Raw genomic sequence first — 23,285 nt, forward strand, 5'->3', positions numbered from 1 at the left:
TTCAAACTACTTTTGAGTTAGTTTCTGATCATGATCCAACTACCATAACATTGCCAGTAAGACAGTGTTGGTATGTGTTTCCCATGTCACAGGAAAGGAAACTAAAAGATAGAGCAAGGTGGTGACTGATCCATGGTAAGTCCCAAAGCAGCATCGGGACCCTGAGGTCCAGAAACAAAGTGAGTCTTCTCCCAGGGGTCAGCAATGACTTAGGGAACAGCCCAATGTAGCAGAAAAGACAGAGTTTGGAGTTAGACCCGGGTCCTGATCCATACTTCACTTCTTCTAGCTACGCGGCCTTGGGCAATTCACTGTTTCCTCAGTAATGAAATGAGGATGACAGTAATTGCTAGTTCCCCTCCCTACTGCATATTAGATGAGATGGTAATTTTGAGAAGCAGTTTATAAAGCACTGCAGCCATGTTGGTTATAAGAGCATATTATTCAAGGAATTGGTCATTAATCATAAGAAGAAGCACGTCGGTGGGACTCTCATGACAGTACACCATGCACAACAGTGACAGCTCCCTCTACGTCCACCCGCAGGGCTCCAAACAGACACATCCACTCATCTCCCAGGCGCTTGGGGAGACCGAATGGGTGCCTAGCATGTTCTAAGCACTTCAATGAAAGTGTGGGTCCAAAGCAACAGAAATAAGAAACTCCATAAAATTCCGGCTTGATCCAGAGCTATGGAAAAGAAAGAACTGATATCTGTAAAGAACCTGCTATGTGCCAGGACTTCAAAGGCATTATCTCATCCAAGTCCCAAGACACGCCTAGTAGGTGATTTCATCTCCAGGGGAAAAGCCAACTCAAAGGAATGAGATGAACTGGACCGAAGTCTTGCAGCTGGTCAGCAGTCACGTGGGGAATGGAGCTCAGTTCTGACTGCCTCCAATCCTCGTGTCCCTAAACACAACATTACGCTTCTTCTCAAGGCTTAGCTGAAAAGGGTGGGGAGAGGGTGGTCAAGAAAATCCTAGCATAGCCCTGTGCCTTTGAGATCACTTAATAAATGCTGTTCATGATCTTTAGAAAGGCCAGTGTGGGCTCTCAAGTATGCCTAGTCATGGCCGGGGGGCGAGGCTTTCCAGAGATTGCTGAGGTCCAAGCAGAGATCAGCACTCATGAGAGAGACAGAGGGGAATGGGACTTAGGAAGGATGGGAGGAGAAGGAAGGAGTAGAAAGAGAGAAGGCTGCTGGGGAATGCAATTATTAATACTCTAAATGGAGTTCTGACTGCTTAAGCTTTATTTAAGAACATGCCTGACTGTATAATTACAAGGCCTTAATTTGTTTCCTTTTACACACAATAAATAAGGAGCACACAATTGCTCTTTGCAAACATCACCCCTGCTGGCATCGGCAGAGGCTCCTGATCGCAGACAGACAGCTGGCACTCAGAGGGGCAACCCCACTGCCGCCTGGAAGGGATGAGCTACCCACCCCCTGGGCCACAGCTGAGCTCTCCAGATGTGGAAAAGGACAAGGGACTCAGGGGCCCTTTTATTCTTGGAGGAAGACACTGGGGTGGCTGGGTGGGTGGGTGAGGTCATCCCCCTAAATTCTCCTGGGGAGCAGGCACTGCTGGGGGGCACATGGCCCTAAGTGGCACTGACACAGTATGGAGCCAGGCTCAACATACATTAGTGGAGGTTGTTCAGTCCCTCAAGAGGCCTGCTTTCTATTGCCCTGTGGCTGAATGCCTTTGGACCTCACTCACTGAATGCCTTCAGACTTTGGATCTACCCAGCGAGAAAAGGGAAACAGGACCATGCAGCCCCTCCCCTGAGTCATATTTTCTTTCATCCACTGAGGTTCTGCTATGTGCCAGCCAACACTTGCCAAGTACTGCATATCAGGTGGTGGAGGAGAGAGGCAAGATGCCTGTCTATCTTCAGGGGGCTTTCTGCCCAGTAGAGGCAACAAATATCACATAACTTAAATGTAATTATTAAATCCAAGTGTGCGCTTATTGAGACAAGGGCGATGGAAGAAAAAGAACAGGGACCTAAGGAAAGTGAGGGGAAGGGCACCTATGGCGGAGGGTGGGGTTCATGGAAAGCTTTCAACTGACCCTTGACCTAATACTGGAAGGAGGGGTGGGCACCATCTAAACAGTGTATGAAAACCTTCCACCCCGAGCGACCAGCACAGGCAAAGGCTGTGAGCGGAGGTGACACGGCACATTGGAGGCTTGGAAGGCAGTGCGGTACATACAGCAGAAGCAGAGAGCAGGAGAGGAGGCGGAGTGGGAGGTGCAGGTGGAGGGCCCCAGGGACGAGTCCCCTAGGCGGTCCCAGGCCCGTACTGCGCTGTCCCGCCCGGGTCTCCATCCCTCGTGGACCGAGGCAGGGAATCTGGCTCTTAGCCTAAGAGCATCAGAGGCACATTCATGAGGATCCAATTGAAATGTTTAAACAATCTCCTTGCCATTTGCATGGAAAACAAATGTGGGATGGAGTTAAGAATGGCAGCCCCACATCACCTCACACCTGTCAGGATGGCCATCATCAAAGAGTATGCAAATAATAACTGCTGGAGAGGGTGTGGAGGAAAGAGAGCCCTCTTACCCACACTGTTGGTGGGAATGTAAATTGGTGCAGCTACTATGGAGAACAGTATGGGGATTCCTTAAAAAAACTGAAAATGGGGAGGGAGGGCATAGCTCAGTGGTAGAGTGCATGCTTAGCATGCACAAGGTCCTAGGTTCAATCTCCAATACTTCCATTAAAGAAAAAAAACTAAAAATCGAGTTACCACATGATCCAGTAATCCCACTCCTGGGCATATATCCAGAAAAGACAAAAACTCTAATTTGAAAAGATACATGTACCCCAGTGTTCACAGCAGCACTATTTACAGTAGCCAAGACATGGAAACAACTTAAATGTCCATGGACAGATAAACAGATAAAGAAAATATTGTGTGTGTGTGTGTGTGTGTGTGTGTGTATACACACATACACAACAGAATACTACTCAGCCATAAAAAAGAATGAAATAATGCCATTTGCAGCAACATGGATAAACCTGGAGATTATCATTAAAGTGAAGTAAATCAGACAGAGAAAGACATATCATATGACATCACTTACTTGTAAAATCTAAAAAAAAATGATACAAATGAACTTATTTACAAAACAGAAACAGACTCATAGACATAGAAAACAAACTTACGGTTACAAAAAGGGAAGAGATAAATTAGGAGTTTGGGATGAACAAACACACACTACTATATATAAAACAGTAAGCCAGGACCTACTGTACAGCATAGGGAATTATATTCAATATCTTACAATAACCTATAATGGAAAAGAATCTGAAAAATTACATATGTGCATAACTGAATCACTTTGCTGTACACCTAAAACTAACACAACATTGTAAATCAACTATATACTTCAATTTTAAAGTTTTTAAAAAAACAAAAAAATTCTCTGTTTGAATAAGTGTGTACTGAAGAATCTACTTAAAAAAAAAAAAAGAATGGCAGGTCTAGGGAGACCTCTTAGGACACTGGTATATAGGAGAAGCTGGGGCCCTGGGCAAGGAAGCATCAAGCCCTCCCTCTGGAAGAGGTAAAGAGGCATCAGACACCTGCTGTCTGGAAGCAAATGGGGCACATGGCAGGGCAGGGGATCGTCCTCCTGCCCTGGCTCCCCCTCCTGCTCTGAGTCTCCCTAACACGAACAGCTCCCCAGAAGGTCTGCTGCCTTAGCGACAGAGAGCCTAGATCTTAGGACCAACCTGGGAAACAGGAGAGCTGGAAGCAAAGATTCTGATCTTTTAGTTCCACCTACTTAGAGGCAAGATGATGGTGGGAGTCACGCTGTCAGCCTGATCCCAGGTTCAGGGAGGGCTGTGGTCCCTCAAACACATCACACTTCCCCCATCACTGCCCAGCCTGTGGACACACAGGATGAAGTTCCCTCTGCCTGGAACAGTCCCCACCCAGTACCCTACCACCCAGCCCCGCACCAAGCTTCTTTCAGCCGCTGACTCCCACCCACCCTCAGGTTGTCTGTCATCACCCCAGGGAGCCTTCCCTGCTGCAATCTTGTCCCCAACAGAGATGCAACCCCTGCCTTTGCCAAATGCTCCTTGGGAGCCCTTAGTCCCCATCACACTGAAGAGTAACTGCCTCTACCCCTTTGCCTCTTCCTCACGTGCCCCAAAGCAGAAGATCTAAATGTAATTCACCTGGGCAGCTTTGCCTGGGACCCAGTAGGACCTCAACAGATGTACCTGTTGGGAATTAATGAATTCGTGTCTCAGAAAAATGCCATGTGACCCCACGGGCCTTTGGAAGTGGATGTTACAGGACTCAGAGGCATAACCATCAATGATTAAATGTCAGGCTCCAGGAAGGGGGACACTTGTCTGGGGGTGAGGCTGACATCACCTGCATCAGCAGCATCCTTTACAAAATCTTTATAACAATCTCCAACCAGGGACAGGGTCACATTTTTTCTTGGCCTCCATTTTCCCCAAAATCTAGTTTTCCCAGAGTCCAGTGTTTTCATGAGGTCCCCTCATCACATCTCACGGCAGTCCCTAGCTCCCAATATTATCCAAACGACAACCCAAAATTGTCCAAACTCAGCAAATCAATTACAGACACAACACCCCCCCGGATATCCTGTCAGATGCTCAGATTTCACGCATACCAAAGTCCCTTTCCAACACTAGTCACTCAGCCCTCACAATAACCCTACGACGGGGAGTGTAAACAACAGGACAGGACCTGTTTTATAGATGAAGATGCTGGGAGAGGAGGAGGTCACTGTTTGCCACCTACAGAGAACAGGTCTGCACTAGTCTATTTCCGTCTAATAACATGTTGACCATCACCAGGCCATGAGGAGCGGCAGGAAGACCAGACCGCCTCACCCTCGAAGGCTTGGGCTCTGGGTTCAGGTTCCCAACGGGCCCATCGTAGCTTCCCTGAGGACTCCTGGGGCCTCATCACTCTGCAAAGTCAAATGAACTGAAATGACCTCCCCGAACCCCAGCTCTGGGTAACTCCGTTGGGCAGCAAAGGTCCCAGCTCAGGCAAGACAGATGCGGCCCCACCCAAGCCGTCCCCCACCTTGCAGAGAGAGACAGGGGGCCCTAAAGGGCACCTTACACCCCAGGCAGGGGGTGGCCCTCAGGAAAATTCAGCCCCTCTGGCTGACCAAGCTGGCCCTGGCCTGATACCAACAGGATGGGAGTTCTTCCGGGCGGAGCCGTCAAAATCACGGAACAAGCCAGAGGCTTAACCACATTGAAGAGATGTAGGTGTAAACTCTGAGATGGAGAGACAAACAGGCCCTAGGAGAAGCGTCTGTCTGGAGAGGGGAGGGGACACGGCAGGCGGCGGCAGCGGTGGGCATTGAGGAATCAGACGCTCTAAATCTGGCTATGCCATCTCCTCACGTGCCTGGACCCACGTCACCACCACCCCTCTTTTCTGTCTCAGTTCCCTCACTGAAGATGACAAGATAACACTAACAAAGCTCCCTCCCTGATGATAACAACACACGACTGCGTGCTATGAGCTGGCGAGGATGCATGCCTTGTGGTTGCCCCAGGAGACTGGGAGCAGGGGGCACCGCCACCGTCTCCAACCAGCTCCTCAACACAGCTTTCTTAACTCCTTTACCCCCTGAATTTCTGGTTTCCCCACACACCAGGTCAGAATTCCAGAGAAACCTGAGATCCACCTGTTTAGAGTCTGGGCTTCCAAACGCCTTTAACAAGGACTGAACTTCTGAGCTTGTGTAGTAGCTTCCAGGATGCAACACAGACTGTTGACTGTGCAGCCTCTGAGGGCGGTGCTGTCTGTTCACTCTTTGAATCCTCCCTGTGGGGTGGAGAGTTCCCACTGTTCTGGGGAGGACACAGAGACTCAATTCCTTGGTGAAGAGCATGAAGCTAAAGAGTTGGCGAAGTTGGCGATGCAACGTCCACCTCCTAGGTGCATACTGTTTTCACTCTTCCATTCACTCCCTCACTCATTCATTCATGCATGCATTCTTCAAACCTGCATTTCACATTAAAGAAATGTGTTGTAATAAGACCCAGTCTTTGCCTCTCATGGAGCCTACACATTATGGGAAGAGAGCCTTTGCAAAGGTATATTACAGGTTTGACCTGGACTCCTCAGGTGTTTTCAAGGTGTACACGGGGAGCAGCCCCTCTTGGCAGGTGGGGGGCTGCCGTGGCCTAGATCAGAGGCAACATGTGGCTTAGCCCTGCTCTGGGAGAGCCAGTGCCCTTCCAACCCAGAATAGTCCGCATCACCTAGAAGGCCACCCAGAAAAGGCAGAGGCCCCTCAAGACCAAAGCAAGCCCCAAGAGACGAAGGGGTTAACCCAGGAATAAAAGAGACTTTTGCAAAGCCATCAAGAAGGAACCAGGAAGAAAGAGGCACGGGATGGGCAGCCTGCTAAGGCAGGAAGCGGGACAAAAATTAATGATGACTCCAAAATAGCCACGAGACTAATCTCATCTTCTAAATCTGTCCTTAGCAAGAAAAATGGAGAAAAGAGATGTGGACAAATGGGAAGTAATGAAGCCTTAGGGGAGGGGGAGGAAAAAGAAAAGAAAATCTGTTGAGAATAATCAAGGCTGGAAAATATGGGCACATGGTCTAGTCCCCCAGGCTCAGAGACGCGCAGCCCAGAGTGTTTACTCAGCTTTAGACTGACTCTTTATAGGCAGAGCTGATGAGATGACAGAACATTCTTAAAGCTCAGTCTGGAGGATCCTGGAGAATGGAAATACTGAAACTCAGAAAGAGCAGTCTATGCTGAATGCTGGGCTTTGACAACGAAAATTGCAAAATAAATATCACAGACAGTGGCCGGCAAGTGAGGTGCGTGGCCACACAGTCTGGGTCACACTGGGTCTGCCCTGCGTGGATCAGAATGCTGTCCACAAAACGAAGTGAACAGAAAGCAATTATCAGGGAAGACATGAGTAATCCAGGACCACGGGGGGTCTGGGGGAGAGACGCCACCCGCAGGTGGTCCAGCCATCCAAACCCGCACCTCCTCCGAGGCTCAGCCCCACCGTCGCCTCCTCCATTAAGCCTCCTTCTCAGTTGCTCCAGCCCACCTCTGATCCACAGTCACACTTCCAGGCTAAACCGGTGGCCCCTGCACTGTTGTACTGGAAGACTGGAGAGGGTACAGCGCTTTCAAGGTGTGAGCTGTCACATCTTTGTCACAAATAACCCACAGCCTGTAATAAAGAAACTCCCCTTGCTTGCAATTTTCTTTATACGCATAACTTCAAGAAGCATCAAGGCCAGCCTGCGATAGCGTCCCTCTCACTCATGTTCTGAGACCCTTTCTTGAGTAGGAGTGAGCTGAACAGGACGGCAGCTGAGGCATCAAGAGATCGTACTCACTCCCAGCAGCCCACCCCCCCCACCCCATGCATTGGTTACAGCCACCGTCATTCCTGGTTTATCTTTTCCTCTCTCTTTTTTTTCTTTTTACCACAGCAAAAGTTTCTTTCTTTCTCATACTCCGTGTCCACAGGAGGTCAGCTGTGGTTTTGCTCCCGGCACCTCCCCAGCGAGACCCAGGCTAATGGAACTGCCTCCATCTGGAACATGAACTCCCTCTGTCCTGTGGCAGAGGGCAACGAGGCACGATGGACCACACACAGGCTCTGAAAGCTTCTGCTGAGGAGGGACACCACACACACACATGCACACACACACACTCATCAGTTTTATTGATACAAAATTCATATACAAGTCACCTGCTAAATATACAATTCAGTGGTTTTTAGCACGTTCACAGAGTTGTGCAACCATCACTACAATCAGTTTTGGAATGTTTTCTCATCATCCCTCAGAGAAACCCCATACCACTATATCCCTGACTCACCTTCCCCATACTGGAGAGTGTAAACCATGAAGGCATTCATTTATGCCCAGGAGAATATGGCATCACATAAATCTCATTTGTCACATCTGGTATAATATTTTTTAAATGCCTAAGACCTGCTAGGTGTAAACCACACATCCCAGTCCCCACATCCCTCTCTCTAGGACATCCTTGGAAAGGCTTCTTAACCCAGGGTCCATGGGAAGTATGTAAATCCACAAAAATGCATGAGAAATAGTGTGTGCATGTGCGTACGGGGCTTTTTAAGAGGAGAAAGTCCATAGAATGATCATGTCAGAGAAGAGTTACTCATACATTCAACAAAGAGCCAAGGACCCCTGGCCACGTGACAGGCATTATTCTGGGTGCTGGAGCTACAGCAGCGGCCAGCAAGTCCTGGCTCCACGGAAGCTCACACTCTAGTTGGGGAGACAGAGCATAAACAAGAAAAACAAATCACTGAATGACATACTTTCAGGCGTAAAAAGTAATCAGGGCCGAGGAAATGATGAAGCCACATGAGGCAGCCAAATATGATGGGTGTGAGTGGAGAAGAAAGGCCACGAAGACTGGGAGGCCAGAGAGGCCTTGCTAAGGAAGTGACATCGCAGGGATAGTGAATGGCGAGAAGGAGCCAGCCCTGCAGAGACTGAGGGCAGGAGGTTCGTCTGAGTCAGGTGGATCCGCGAGCACAAAGCCCCCAAGGAGGAAATGAGCTTGGTGAACTCCAGGGGTTGAAAGAAAACTTCATAGGCTGCGACACAGAGCAAGGAAGAGGAGCGTGCAGGAGAATCAGAGAGGGAGATAGAAACTGAATCGACCTGAATCCTGTGGCCACAGGAAGAGGTTTAGCTTTTATTGTAAGTAAAGCGGGAAGTAATTGGAGGGCTTTAAGCATCAGAGTGACACAATCAGATTTATGTGTTGGAAATATCGCTCTGGCCACTGTGTTGGGAATGAAATGTAGGGGACAAAGTGGAGGCAATAAAACCAGTTCAGAAGCTATTATCACAGAGCTGGAAGAGAAGGCGGTGGCTTGGACTAAGGCAGTGTATGTGGAGGGAGAGAGAAGGAGAGGGATGTGAAGTATCTGCCGGATTTGATGAACTGAATGGCGTAAGGGTGGAGGAGGGCAGGGAAAGGGAAGAGCAGAATCAAAAATGGCCCCTAAGGTTTTGGCCTCAGGAATGTGGTGGATGGTGCCACTCAGAGCAACAAGAAACACGGAGGGTTTGGAGTGAGGATGTGGAATGGACTCAAGAATTCTGTTTTGGCCAAGTTATGTACGACTTGTGTCTCAGCCACCCAAGTAGAGCTGTCAGCTAGGCAGTTTGATTTAAGAGCCCAAAGGGCCGGGATGGGAGCAGGATTAGGAATATAAATTTAGGGGTTTAGCTCTAAAGTCCCTTCCAACTTTATCAGTGATTCTGCGAAATCAGAGGCCAATGAGCAGCGAGGAAGTCATTAATAACAGCAAACAACACTGAGCCTTTTGTAAAGCCCTGTCTTAAGCACGTTTCAAGCATTGTCTCATTTAAAAGCTCAGAACAATCCCATGAAGTAGGAACTCATATTCCCTTCAAAGCTCATGGAAGGCTGGAAGCTTGCCTGAGGTCCCACAGTAGGATATGGAGGATCTAAGATTTGAACCCTGGCTTTTCTATGCCCAGAGCCTATGGTCCTGACCGCTGGCCACACAGAGTTCAATGGCTAGGCCCTCCACGTAGGACAGAGGAAGGGCACACGCGGAGGAGAGGTGAGGGGACCAGTGTGCAGGTTGCAACCCCTTCGGGACTCAGAGAAGTCAGTGCAAAGGTAAGAGGCAGGCAGAGATAGAATATCTACACATTGTCTTAGGACACAAAATGGGGAAATGGGAGGGCGTAGTACTTCAAGGAGAGACATGCTGAGTAATTTACAATACACAGTAAATCAGTCTCACCAGGCTTCCACCCCAGTGGTCTCAGGAGAAGGGTGTTGTGAACTCAGCCGTGTCCTGCAAGGGCAGGGACCCTGGTCATTTCCTCTTTTCCTACCTGCCTCTCTCTATGTGATCATAACACAGTTGACACCATCATCCCCAAATCAGGACCTTCTCCCCTGCTCATCCCATCCCACGCCCACACAGGGGGCTCGGGGCCGGCTCTCCCAGCTGAAGATTCAGTGAACGTTTGCTTACAACATAGAGGAATAACTCAGTGTGACATCCAGAGTTTGGGGGAGAAAAAGAGCAACTGAGCACCACAACAACTCTAAGGGATTAAATAAATGCTTTTGGCTTGCTGGAATCCTACCTTACATATTCTTGGAAATAAGTGGGCCAGAGGCTCACATCAAGAAATCTTTTACAACAAAGATACTCAGGTTGTAATGTAGCTGTTGTTACAGGATTTGACCTGAATAGGAGAAACGAAACAGAGCTTTCTCAACAGAGCTCTTTGAGGATGGATGGTGCTAAATCCCCTGGGAAACAGCAGCTCTCTAATAAAACTTTAAAGACACTCCCCCATTCCTCCCACATGGAATTCTTGCTGTGAAAACTAGAGAGAGAGACAAAAATATGCCTGGGAAGTAGAAAAGTTCATGGACTTCAGAGTCAAAGGGATCAGAGTACAAACCCTGGCCGTTCCACTAACTACTGTGTGACTTTCAGAGAACTCAGTTATGACTTCCGAGCCTCAGTGTTCTCATCTATGAAATGGATGGGGAAACCTAACTCATAGTTACTGTGAGGGCTGAGATCCTATCTGCAAAGCACCAGATGCAGACCTTCGCACATAGCAAGTCTTCAGTCGGCATTAGCCTCTCCCTCGTCTCTTCTGAAGTCTGCAATTTTTATGCAAGTTTCTAAACATCTTAAGAAAAAATTTTAATTGCTTCAGTGAAAAATACTGCCCCTTCTGGTCCATGAGCCACAGTAGAAAGACTCCTGGAAAGAGAATCAGAGGACTTCGGTGTGATTGTACTTCTGCTGCCCACAAGTTAGACCCTCTCTGGACCTGTCTTCCGGGCGGTAGGAGAAGGCTGTGTACCATGCTCCCCAACCCAGGATGGTAAAAGGATTAAATGAGATGACGTAGGAGAAAGCAGTGCCCTGCTGCTCTGCAGATGAAAGGAAGTACCATCATTCGAGTGCAGTTCACAGGTAGACATGGGGACCCCAGACCATGGAGATGCAGTCTGTGCGTGAGCCACCCCCGAGAAAACAAACCCCAGAAAGGAAGAGATGAGTCAACGACAGGGGTGGGGTGAGAGGACTCAGCAAATGGTCCAAGTGCAGTAGGGTTGGTGGGTGTGGTCTCAAGTCAGATGGAAATAAACGGCGAGCTCATCAGTGGCAATCGGATCCTCTCTGAAACTAACGGCGCTAAGAGGGATGGACGTACAGTCTAGAGCAAGGGGGGCGGGGCGCTAAATGGAGACAACAGAGAGTCCATCAGGGTTTATTCATCAGTATTCAAGGAAGAAAGTCATCAGAGAGATTGCAGATAGGAGTAGTCTAGTCACCAGAGAGCTACAGGACAGAAATCCAGCTTTTCCAGAATTAAGCAGTAGTCAGAATCGCCATCAGGCCACTTAATCCCTCTTTTTTGATTCCATGATCACGACCACCAATGATAACAAGAATTACTATCACCATCAGCAGCTTCCATTTCTAAACTCTGACGATTTACCAGGTTATGTGCTGTATGCGCCTCCTATCAGTTAATCTTTATCACATCCGATCACTAGACTAGGCACTAGGATTACACCCATTTTACAGATTAGCAAATAGCTCTTCCAATTACCCATTCAGAAAGTCCTTATCTTTAAGCATCCTTTATCCAAAATCCTTATGATCAAGGAAAGAATATAAAGGTCAAGAATATTCCAGGCTCTCAAAAAGGATTTCCCTTGATGTGTGTGAGTCTGTACTTCCTTTTTCATATTCAGTAAAGGACAGAGAAAACAGAAGCAGTCAAGAAGACATGGTCAGTCACTCATAAACCCTGAAGAATCCTAAGCTCCAGTCTTCTTTGCGGCAGACAAGTTGGCCTTCACATCATTGGATCATCCTCTGGCATGAGGAAGAGTCACACTGGCTAACGCAGCGGCAGCTTAGAGGTGGGGGACAGGTGAACCAATCAGAACAACTTGAATAACTTGACACGAGTACGGAAGGCAATGATTTCACTTCCTGCTTCTTATTCTGTGTAAAGGGGAGAAGAAAAGACTTCTCCCTCATCACCCGAAAAAGAAGAAGAAGAAGAAGGGAGAAAAAAAAAAAAACCACCAAGCCAGGGCTTGGCAATTAGTGTTGGAGTAAGTGATCATCTTGTGATTGCTCAGCTGGGGCCTGAAGACTTGTAAATGCATTTAGCGGACAGAAATAGAAGATGTTGTGAGAGAGCAGAGAAACCTGGCCCACTTGCCAGGAGAAAATGTCCTGAAGCTGCCGGGAAATTCACTCAGTCGGGATTTGGGGTGTGTCTTCGTAAATGGGAAAAGTTAATAAATAAACCCATCGTGGAAGCCAGTACATATGCCTCAAATTCCTGACTCTTCTGTCAGGGATCCCCAGGCTCTTCCGGCAGCCCTGCCATGCCTAGTGGAGCCCCTGGGCCAGGTGTTGACCTTCTGACATCCATCTGAGCATCCAAGTCACCCTCAAGGTGCAGACAGGCCCAAACTGGGGCTGGACTGATGGTGACCCATCTTTCTCCCTCTTGATCCCTTTGCGGTTAACAGCAAGTACTTTGGCAAGAGCTGGCCAATGTGTCCAGGGGCAAACAGGGTCCAAGGTCATGGGCAGGCTCACTGGTACCATCATAACCTGCTCCAACCAGACCCTTCCTGACCCCAAAGCCTTGGGAATCTTGTAAAGCCCCACCTGCCCATCACTGCCATCACCCGGCAGACCCAGATCATCCCAAAAGGGACAGTGAGTTGCAGCCCTCTTTTGGACTCTCACATGTAAGTCAAAGACATGTTCCAGTACGACCCACTTTAGAGACACCTATAGCCCAAGATACAGCCCTCCTCCCACCTCTGTGGCCTGTGGAAACACAATGGGTCTGGAAGCCCACCCAGGTTCCCTGAGAGCTGGGGTGACACAGTGCCCTAGCAGGCTCTGAGCACCCAGCCACTGTCCTCAAAGGGGACAGAGCCTTTCCCATGTTGGCGGCTTCTGTCTCCCAAGATAACCCCGGACCACAAAGTGCCCTCCGGATGTCATAGTCTGCCCACAGGCTAGTTCTGCTCGGCCACCTTGTCAAGAGGTTCTATTTTTAGTTGTCAGTATTTGAAACTTGAGAGGTGTCACCAGACCTCTAGCTCTTCTTGAAAAAACTACATCTGGCAACCCAAGGCCCCACCTCCTCATGACAGCAGTCAGCTGGAACTGCTTGCAGGCTGACCCCTGAGAGGTGACATGTGGCCCCCAGCCTCCACTCTCCCCACCTAGTCCACCGTGGGCATTTGGCTTTGTGACCCTTGGGTGTGTTAGTATGAAAAGGAGATGTCTCAGAGGTCAAAACCTTCTTCCCCTGGGATAGTTTACATTGAAACTCAAATCCCCAATAAAACAAACACCTGCAACATCTGGTCCAAGGCCCTCTTCTCATCCCAGCTATGCCCCCAGCGGCAAAGAACACACATCAGGAGAAGCCCACTACAGAGGCTCAGCCAGGGGCAGGGGGCAACGGCTAAGTGAGGTGGCTGAAGGGGAGGTCTTGGTCCCCCACAGCTACTACCTCAGGCCCTGAGCAATGGCCGTACAGTGTTCTAAGCCCTGAGGGAGGAAAGGAAGTTCAGCACAAAGAGGGGTGGCCATAACTGATTTAAAAAAAATTTATCGAGCACTCTCTACGTGCTTGGGAAAACACACAGAGGCCAGGGGTGAGGCCAGGACCCCTGGGAAGAGAAACAACTCCCCCACCACACTTCTCTACCATCTTTTCTCTTTCCCTCCCTCCCATCTCTGCCACCCCCCTGGGATGCTCTGTCTCTTCCCATGAAAGTCCTGTGCAGCCGGGATGTCCTTCCACCATCAAACGCAAAGTGCCTGGGTCAGTGCATCTCTCACGTGGCCAAAGGAAAGGTCCGTCTGTACCCTGTCCCTCCATTTTCTCCCTAAATACAGTAAAGACTCCATCCCACCCCCTGGCTCCTGTGGAATCTCTGCTCTTGGAGAACACGCCCAGTAGATGCCCGGATGACCACCATTCTCAGAGAAAACTTGACCGCACAGCAAGGACCTCCCACCACGGGTACAGACTGTTGGCACTTCCCCTAAGCACTGGCCCTAGGCTTCCTGTCAAGCCCACCTCTCCCCAGGAAACGGTGGTCCTCCCATCGAATCCCAGAGAATTCAGCCAGAACTAGGCTTGCAGTGGAAGCACCAGGTTCATGTGATTCCATCCTCACAGGTCTGGACAGAGCCAACCCTGAGGACATGGCAGGTAGTGGGAGGAGAGAGGCAGGAGGAAGGAGGCACAGACAGGATCCCACCAGAGCCATGTGACCTCCAGCTTGACCCAAAGCTGTGTGGCCTTATGTACCTGAGTCTCCACTTTTCAAAGCTCTTCTGCATTGAACCCGGAATCTATTTAGACATGACACTTGGTTTCCCTCTTCCAACCCCCACCCCAGCACATGCACACACACACACACACACACACACACAGACTGAGAAGTGTAGTAGTCACATCACATACTACACTTACGTGGGGAATTTCCTCGCACTTACGTTCCTATAAAATTGCAAATTGCATCATGGGACACAAACAAACTTGAGAGTCAACAGACCCTCCCTCTAAGCCCTGGTCCTAGGCTTTTCCTTCTGACAGGAACCCTAGAGATCATCAAATCCCAAACCCTCATTTTAAGAGGCAAAATCTAAGTCCCAGAGAAGCAAAGGGACTTGTCCCAGGACACACAGTGGCAAAGCCAGGTCCAGGTCTCAGGCCTTGGGCTTCACTGCCCAGGACCCTGCCTCCCTGCCACATGCCCCCACCCACCCATCCACACGCTGCCGCTCTACTCACATATAGCGCAAGTGGGGATTCTTGGCGAAGGCTCTGGGCTGGATGCTCCGAAGTCCTGAGTTCTTGATGGTCCTGGAGAAAGAGAGAAAAAGAGGGTCAGTAGAGCTCACAGGGCAGAGAAACAGCCAGTCAGCCCAAGGCTGGACTGCAGCCGCCCCTGTGAACTGAATGTACCTCTTCACCATCAGTCATCATGGGGTGGTCCAGTCTGGGGGTCCAGTGGGAGGCCTCTGGGCTTACACCCCACTGAGACCTGGGTAAGGTTGAGGGATGTGCCCATCCCAGCACGTGGGTAAGAGTCTGGTTCAGCGACCACAGGGCTGCAGCCCTATTTGTGCCTCCTTCCTTCCCCCATCCTAAATCCCCATGGCCTCTCGCACTGAGTCCAAAGGAGGAGATGCCTGGAAGTGTCCTGCCGCACGGGTTCCATCAGTTAAGCGCAGGGCTGAGGAAGGAACACTAGCCATGGAGACTGGGTTCAGGTCCTGCCTTGAACCCTAAGTACGGACTGACCCAGCCCACCCCAGGAGCGGGCGCACTCACAGCTTCTGGAGGCCAGTGTACAGCTCCATGTCCACGGCGTTGAGCGTGTGCAGACCGCGCCAGTTCTCTATGTGTCTGCAGGGAGGAGAGGAGAGGGCGCAGGTCAGCAGAGGGGCCGTGGGAAAGGCGCTGGTTCAGAGCCAGAGACCTAGGTTTCAATCCCAGATCAGCCAACCATGAGCTGGATTTTCCACCAAGTCACCAAACATCTCTGAGCCTGTTTCTTCCTCTGGGTGGTACCACGCACACCACCTGGCTGACGGGGTCCCCCACCGTGAGATCCCAAGCGCCAGGCCCACGAACAGCATCTAACATCCCCCCTACAACCGGCTCCAGAAAGACTATTCTTTGAAGATGTGAGACCCAATCTCCCTGTGGGGCATCTGAACTTAGTTTCCTTCCATTCTCCTTCCTTCTTTTGCATTTCTAGGATTTTTTAAAAACGGGCTCATTTTCCAAGTTCTTGCCCATAAAGACAGTAGAAATGACATACCAAAACTCAAGTGTGGTTGGGGGCGGGGTTGGTGTTTGCTGGTGGATAAGGCTTTTGGGTGGAAAAGTCCAGAAGAAACACACACCACCTCAGGGTCCCCCAGGGTTCAGACACCAACGGCCCCATTTGAGTGACCACAGCCCAATCCACCTGGGACTCAAGAACATCAATGACTTGAACAGACTCCACAAGGGAGGGGCACCCAGGAGGCACCGCGGTGTCACAGCAGGAACGTGAACTTGAGGCTGGCAGTCATCGAGCCCGAGTCCAGCGTCATCTCTGTGACTCAAGCAGCTGTGACTTTCAGCTCCCTGGGCCCATGGTCTCTCCATTTGTAAAGGGGGAAGTTTGCACTAGATCAGCAGTTTCTCCCCCTTCTCTTTACAAAGATCTTCAGAACTTTCTCCTGAGACTTCACGTCTAGGGAGGTTTGTGTCGAGCAAGAACACAGCATTTATTAAGTAACGATTATTCATCTTCTCCAATTTATTAATCAAAGATATAAATCACTGTTAACTAGTGCTTTTTTATCAACAGGCATAAACCAGCGCTAACTCACCCAGTGGATAAACTCCAGCTCAAAGCAAGGGAACTGGGAAGGACTGTCAGCGTGGGAGGGCTTGCCATGGGTGTGGATGTGCCTTCCTTTGCTTCTTTGTTTTTTTTATATTGACAAACATCCTCCATTACTGCTTTCGGGGTCCAGGTTGAGAACCATTAGACTATCCGTGACCAAGGTCCTTTCCAGCTCTAGAAAGCTACAGACACACCCTCGACCCCAAGGCGCTCCAAAGGACCACAGGAAAAGGCCTCCCTCTGCCATGCTGCCCTCCTGGGGTTCCGTAAGTGCCCCCGAGGTCTAAGGACTCAGCGAGGAGTGTAGAGCAGTGACAGCTCACCCTGGGACAGAGCTGCCTGATGCACAGAAAAGTGGCAGCCACCTTCCCCAGACATCCCCTCCCTGGCCCCACCCCACCCGTGGCTCTGCCATCTGCCACCAAGTGGAGCCAGAGCCAGGAAGGCCACAGAGCAGCGGTGGCCGGGGCCTCTGGAAGACTTTCAGAGCCGCACAGTGACTAGGGACGCCAAGAGCCCTTTTTGAACCACATTCTCCCAGAGCCCCTGCTAAGCAGCCAGACACACTGGCATCTGCCGGGGACATGGACCAGGTGGCCAGGTCGGTACTGAAATCCAGCTCCGAAGTCTTCTCCCTGGAAGCCTCATGGCCCCAGGACAGTGTGCTTGGTCTGGTCTCGCCAGGGCAGGGACCCTGGCTCCACGTCAGATGAAAAGGAAGGGCCAGAAGGAGCAGACGGACCTGTGCCAGCCCCACCCCCACCCAGGGTATTCACGGGGTCATCGGTCCGTGGAAACCACCAAGCAGGTTGCGGCGTTCCTACAGGCTACCCTTCATTCACCGGAGCCGGGCTCCAGACAAGAACTACCCACAACCAGCAGCTGTCAATCAAGCTGTTTAAATAACGGAAATAATTTTTCTTAGCCCACATTAGAACTCCATAAATGTGTTTTGATTGTGGCTGAGTTGTCCATCATTATTGCACTCAAATGCTTCACCCTTCTCAGCCCTCCTGACCCCGTGCCCCAAAATGACCCTTCCTCTGCACAGGCACGCACTGAGGTATGGCAGGGCAATGAATGAAGTCCCAGGTGCACAAGGCTCCCTGGCCAATAGAACGGCCCCTGCATCCTCTTCTGAGTCTGAGCTTTCCTATATCGGGGAACAGCCTTTTTACCGCAACAGTGTGGTTAGGACCCGGGGCTCTCAAAGCAGGTCAGCAAACGGCTGATTCCAGCCTGCCACCCATTTTTGTACAGTTTGAATCATTTTTTGTATAGCTAAGAATCATTTTTACATTTTTTAAAAAATCAAAAGTAGAATCCTATTTTGTGACATGTGAACAGTATGTGAACTTTAAATGTCAGCGTTCATATCCTTCCATTTACTCTTGGCTATGGCTGTTTTTGTACCACAAAGATGGAGTTGAGTAATTGCTACAGACACCCCCCCCTAAAATAGTGACTTTCTGGCCGTTTATAGAAAAAGGTTGCTGACCTCTGCCTAGAGCCAGGCTACCAGGATGCAGATCCTGGCCCCAATACTATTTCTGTCTCTTGGACCCTCCAGGTTACTTCGCCTGTCTGTGCCTCAGTTTCCTCATCTGTCAAATGGGATGAATAAAATACCTCCAGAATAAAGGATGTGAGGATTGAAAGACTGCTCTACGAAGCCCTTACGGCAGCTGGGGGCGCATGTTAAGTCCTCAAGAAGTGCCTGCCATGCTGATTACCTTTAACCCTGTGCTTTGTAGAGGCTAAGCAGCCTTTTCTCAGTTTTCCAGCTAAAAAAATAAAAAGGGTATCCCGGTTCTCCAGAAGTTGTCACTTCTCAGCAATCATTGGTTAAAAAAACTCAAAGTGGCAGAGGGTGGAAGGGTAGTAAGCCTGTCATTCGTGACCTCCAGGAAAATTGTTCAAGCTGAAATTATAAACAGGTTCAGAGGAAGCACAGCCCGCAGCTGGGAGCAGATTCCGAGGGACACGCAGGGTGAGGAAGGTGCAGCCCGACATTTGCAGATGACATCGACGGGGCGCCTGCCAAGTCTTCCCGATGACTCACCACTTGGTACCAGCCCCGGAGGGTCAGTTATGGTAACTCTGCTGACTGCTTTGTGCTAATAGGGATGCCACAAGTTTAAGTGGAAAAAGCAGACTCTGAAAATATAACAAATAAATAAGATAAAACATGAGAGCAGTCTGGTTTGCTTTCGTTCGTGGTAAACAGTGGTCCCCTCCGCCTAATGCCCAGTACTGCTATTCGTGACTTCTTTTTATGTGCTTTTCTGGGTGGCCCACATTGCTGTCACCAAGCAATTTTTTTTTCTGTCATGTAATAAACAAAGGGCAGGTTAGGCCCTTGAACCCTGTGTGGGGCAGTCACTGGTCACTCTGATCCAGGACCACAGGATGCATCAGCCCATCCCTGTCACAGAGGGAAAAGAGCTCAGAGTGATGCCGGGAACATGGGTCAGCGAGACTGCCAGATTCTGCCTCTGTCCGCTCAGGCTCCAAGTGCGTGGTGGTGGCAGGCCCTGCATAGACCTGCGGCCTTGTTCCCAAAATATGTGCCCCCGCTTTAACCAGGACCAGTGAGGGGGGAGAGAGGACAAAGAGGTGGCTTCCAGGCTCCCACCCCTACTTTAATTACCTCCACTCTAGTCCCTTTACAAGTGCTTCCCAAGCAGAAGTGATTCTACCCCACCCCATCTACCCCCAGCCTAGGGGACATTTGGTGATGTCTGGAGACAGGGTGGTCACAACTGGGGGAAAAAGAGTGACATTGGCATCTTCAGGGATGCTCCAAGACATTTCAGTAATGCACAGGGCAGCACCCCCACAACAGAGGATTATCAGCCCAAAATGTCCATAGCACCAACATTAGGAAACCATGCTTTCTTATATAAGGCTTCTGCCTAAGATTCCATTGAACAAACAGTTCCACAGCTTCAAACAAAAACAATTTTGAAAATGACCATTTTGCAGCAAACACAAAAAGGCCCCAAGCCAAAACCAAAAGGCCCACCTCTAGGTCACAGGGTCCAGGTGAGAGAAGACAATCAAAAGCCACAGTTCTCAGGACACTCTCGTGACAAGGACACTACCTGAGAGGAAAGGAGGGGTCTTTGGCCCGCCGGACCATGGCCCAAGTCAGGTTACATGTTCTAGAAGCAATAATGGTCCCTTCTTCTCACCACGCGCTGGCTGGGATCCACTGGCCAAGAGCCTTTTCTGTCCCTGAAATTTCCCCTTCTGCATTTCTAAGGCCTCTTCATTGCACGGAAATATGAAACATTCCATCCAGAGAGCTGACCCAATACCCTGTCCCAAGCCTCTCAACACTGCCCTTCCTTGACATCACAGAATCACCACTCTCTGCCAGGAGCCAATGTGCAACATTTTTCCAGAGAGAGGGAGGAAGTGAGTCTTAATTCATGACAGCACTGAGCTCCAGAGCCAGCACTGGGCTTAGGGCTACAGGTCGGAAAACCTCCATGAGGTCTAAACGGCCCCGCAGTCAAAGGACAGGCTGCTGCCAGGTGGGCTGGAGTGGGATAGAGCCACCTCCAGGGCCTCACCCAGCACCCTGTCCCAGGGACAGATAAACCCCATCCACAGAGAGCCACTTCCTACCCACGTGGGGATGAGCCAATGTGAAGTGAAGTATTAATACATTTGCAGGGAATATAAAAATCCTTTGTGCTAGAATAAATCCAATTGTGCTTTTGTACCACAGCTTCCTCCTCCTTCTGTTTGGCTTGGGCCGATCTGGTAATGAATTGGCACTCTACGAGCATATAAAAATCGACGGTACAGACTGTGGTCTCTATTTTAATTAAAAATGTGCCATGTGGATATGCTTAAGACTTGTTTATACCTCCAATATTTAAGTCCTCTAAACACAGAAAACTCTGGAACACCGAGACGTCCACCCCCGTCCAACCCCAGGAGACTGAGGTTGTTGAGGAAGCCCATGAGAGGAGCACCTTCACCTGGCAGAAATTTCCTGGTCACCTGGGTACCCAGCAGGACAAGGACCGGCTGATGGGACCAGGGAGCATCCTTCCCTCGCTTAGACGTGGCAGGCCCGGCGTTCCCTTGTTTCCCCCAACCTTTTCTCTCTCCTCCCTTCTGTCAAATCCCTGTTATTTTCACTGTGATTTCTCGCTGCTATTAATGAGCTGCTCTCCGTAACCAAATTTTCCAGACAACTAAATTTAAATGCAAAACCTCTGCATGTTCAACTTCCTTGCTGGATGTTTCTTTTTTCCCCCTAAAATGCATTACATACTTCCTTGACTTTTGAAACAGAGTAGATAGAACATGATTTACATTTTCTTGATGATCCTGGGTCATCATGATTACCCCACCTAACCAGCTGACTGTGACACAGAAACACCCTCAGAGGCTCTTGAAGTAGGCAGAACTTGAGCCCCTCCCCAAAACGGTCCTACCTGGAAATCATTCCTGAATGCTAATGGCTATCGCTTCCATGTTTAATGGTTTTCTGGCTCTTAGTTACTATTGAGCTGTACCCTCAGGGCCCATCCTTCCTTCCAACAGCCCCTTGGAGCATAGAGATTAAGAGTGGACACCCTGGGAATGTCGTTTGGTGCAGCCACTATGGAGAATAGTATGGGGTTCCTTAAAAAAACTAAAAATAGACTTACTCTATGATCCAGCAATCCTACTCCTGGGCATGTATATGGAGAAAATTCTAATTCATAAAATACATGCACCCTAATGTTCACAGCAGCACTATTTACAATAGTCAAGACATAGAAGTAACCTAAATGTCCATCAATAGATGAATGGATAAGGAAGATGTGGTATATACACACAATGGAATACTACTCAGTCATAAAAAAGAATGGAATAAGGCCATTTGCAGCAACATGAATAGAACTAGAGATCACCATATTAAATGAAGTAAGTCTGACAGAGAAAGACAAATACCATATGATACCACTTATAAGTGGAAACTGAAAAAAAAAGATACAAATGAATTTATTTATAAACCAGATTCACAGGCATAGAAAATAAACTATGGTTACCAAAGGGGAAAGGGTGGGGAGGGATAAATTAAAGGTTGAGGATTAACAGACACACACTACTATATATAACATAGATAAACAACAAGGACCTACTGTATAGCACAGGAAACTATAATCAATATCTTGTAATAATCTATAATGGAAAAGGACTTGAAAAAAATATATATGTATATATTTACATAAAATTGAATCACTTTGCTGTACACCTGAAATGAACAGAACACTGTAAATCAACTATACTTCAATGTTTAAAAAGTGGGGGAGGGTATAGTTCAGTGGTAGAGCATATGCTTAGCATACACAAGGTCCTAGATTCATCCTCAGTACCTCCATTAATTTTTTTTTTAATTTTAAAACTAAGGACACGCTGGAAGTAGGCTGATCTGGAGATGACACCCAGCTCTGATGCTTAGAAGCTGGATTCCTCTGGGCCAGTTACTCCAGCCTCACCAGTCCTTTGTTTCCTAATAGGAAATCCAGCTGCTGTGAGGCTTAGATGAGATGATGCTCAAGGCCTCCGTTCAGCACTGATGCCTAGCACTAGTGCAATGCAGAGCTGATTCCATTACTGCTGCTGGAGCTGGGTGTTAGGTAGGAGTAAACAGAATCTGAGTAAGGATTTAAGGGAATAAGAAAAAATCCGCACACAGACATGCACACACACACATATGGACAGGCAGCTCTTTGCCCTTGTTTTCCTACTTTGTCTGGCACCCTCTTTCTGGATAATTAAGTTTGCCGGATAAGTAAGCATTCTTGTTGATAACTTACAATTCCCTTTTTCCCAGTGGCACCACCACTAGTATATCATATTCAGTATACCCATTCTTGAAGGTGTATCCCGGCAGGAGGTAGCTGAAACTGGCCTTTCTCAGATGTTTCGTCTGTGAGCACTTTTCTCCTCCAGTACAGAATGTAAGAGCTCCGGATAACAAGACTGTGTGCAGGTGTCTCTTCATCTCCAGATATCCCTGATCCCCGTCAGACCTGAGGGTCCCCTCACCTTCTCACCTGAATCCTGTTTAAGACAGAGCGCCAGACTGAAGAATGGAGTTGGGTGCCTGCAGAAGCTAACCTGGAATTTCATTTCCTAACAAGTCAGCATTAGAGCACGCACATGCATGAGTGTGTATACCCACTTGCACACACGTGCATGCACACGCACAAACCCGGACAAGGAATGTGCCTGGTGTCTGACTTCGAAGCCTTGTAGGGCAATGAGGAAATTGATTTGTTACCCAGCCATATTATGTCTAGTGATCCAGACAGAAGCATTAGCTTTCAATTATCTGATATGTTTAGCATTATAAACAAACCGTCTGGAGCAACAGCTCCACGGAGCTCAGGCACTAAGGGGGCTGGGGAGGAGCCGCAACGCATCGGATCACACCAGCCAAGTCACCCGGCTCTCCCTCCCTTGACAGCTGTCAAGGGGGATACTAGATGCCTGGGGAGCCAAACTTGAGTGCCTGGGGAAACTCCTCGGGCTGCAACCTGAGCATGCCAGCGTGTTAGCACACCAGCCCTACAAGCAGCTGCACGCCAAGGGCCACGGTGAACCAGCCCCGCATTGGAGACACCTCCCAGGACCGCAGAAAGGAACATTCAGATGGTGCAGTGAACAGATGGGAGACGACAGCGTCTGTGTTGGCTTCCTGATCCACCCCAAACTCGTGCCAGGAACGGGGAACGTTTGTGCACACAC

General features: G+C 49.2%; 1 protein-coding gene across 5 annotated transcripts in view; it reads right to left on the reverse strand.

Moving 5' to 3' along the window:
• Positions 1 to 23,285, reverse strand: part of NTRK3 (neurotrophic receptor tyrosine kinase 3) — a 341,248-nt gene that overhangs the window by 258,250 nt on the left and 59,713 nt on the right. For all 5 annotated transcript variants that reach the window (XM_072950746.1, XM_072950748.1, XM_072950747.1 and 2 more), the window contains exons 3-4: positions 15,458 to 15,532; positions 14,915 to 14,986 (exon numbers count right to left, since the gene is read on the reverse strand). In XM_072950746.1, coding sequence (XP_072806847.1) covers positions 14,915 to 14,986; positions 15,458 to 15,532 — 147 coding nt within the window. The remainder of the gene's footprint in view (positions 1 to 14,914; positions 14,987 to 15,457; positions 15,533 to 23,285) is intronic.

Source organism: Vicugna pacos, chromosome 27, assembly GCF_048564905.1.
Source record: "Vicugna pacos chromosome 27, VicPac4, whole genome shotgun sequence".
Classification (NCBI taxonomy): domain Eukaryota; kingdom Metazoa; phylum Chordata; class Mammalia; order Artiodactyla; family Camelidae; genus Vicugna; species Vicugna pacos.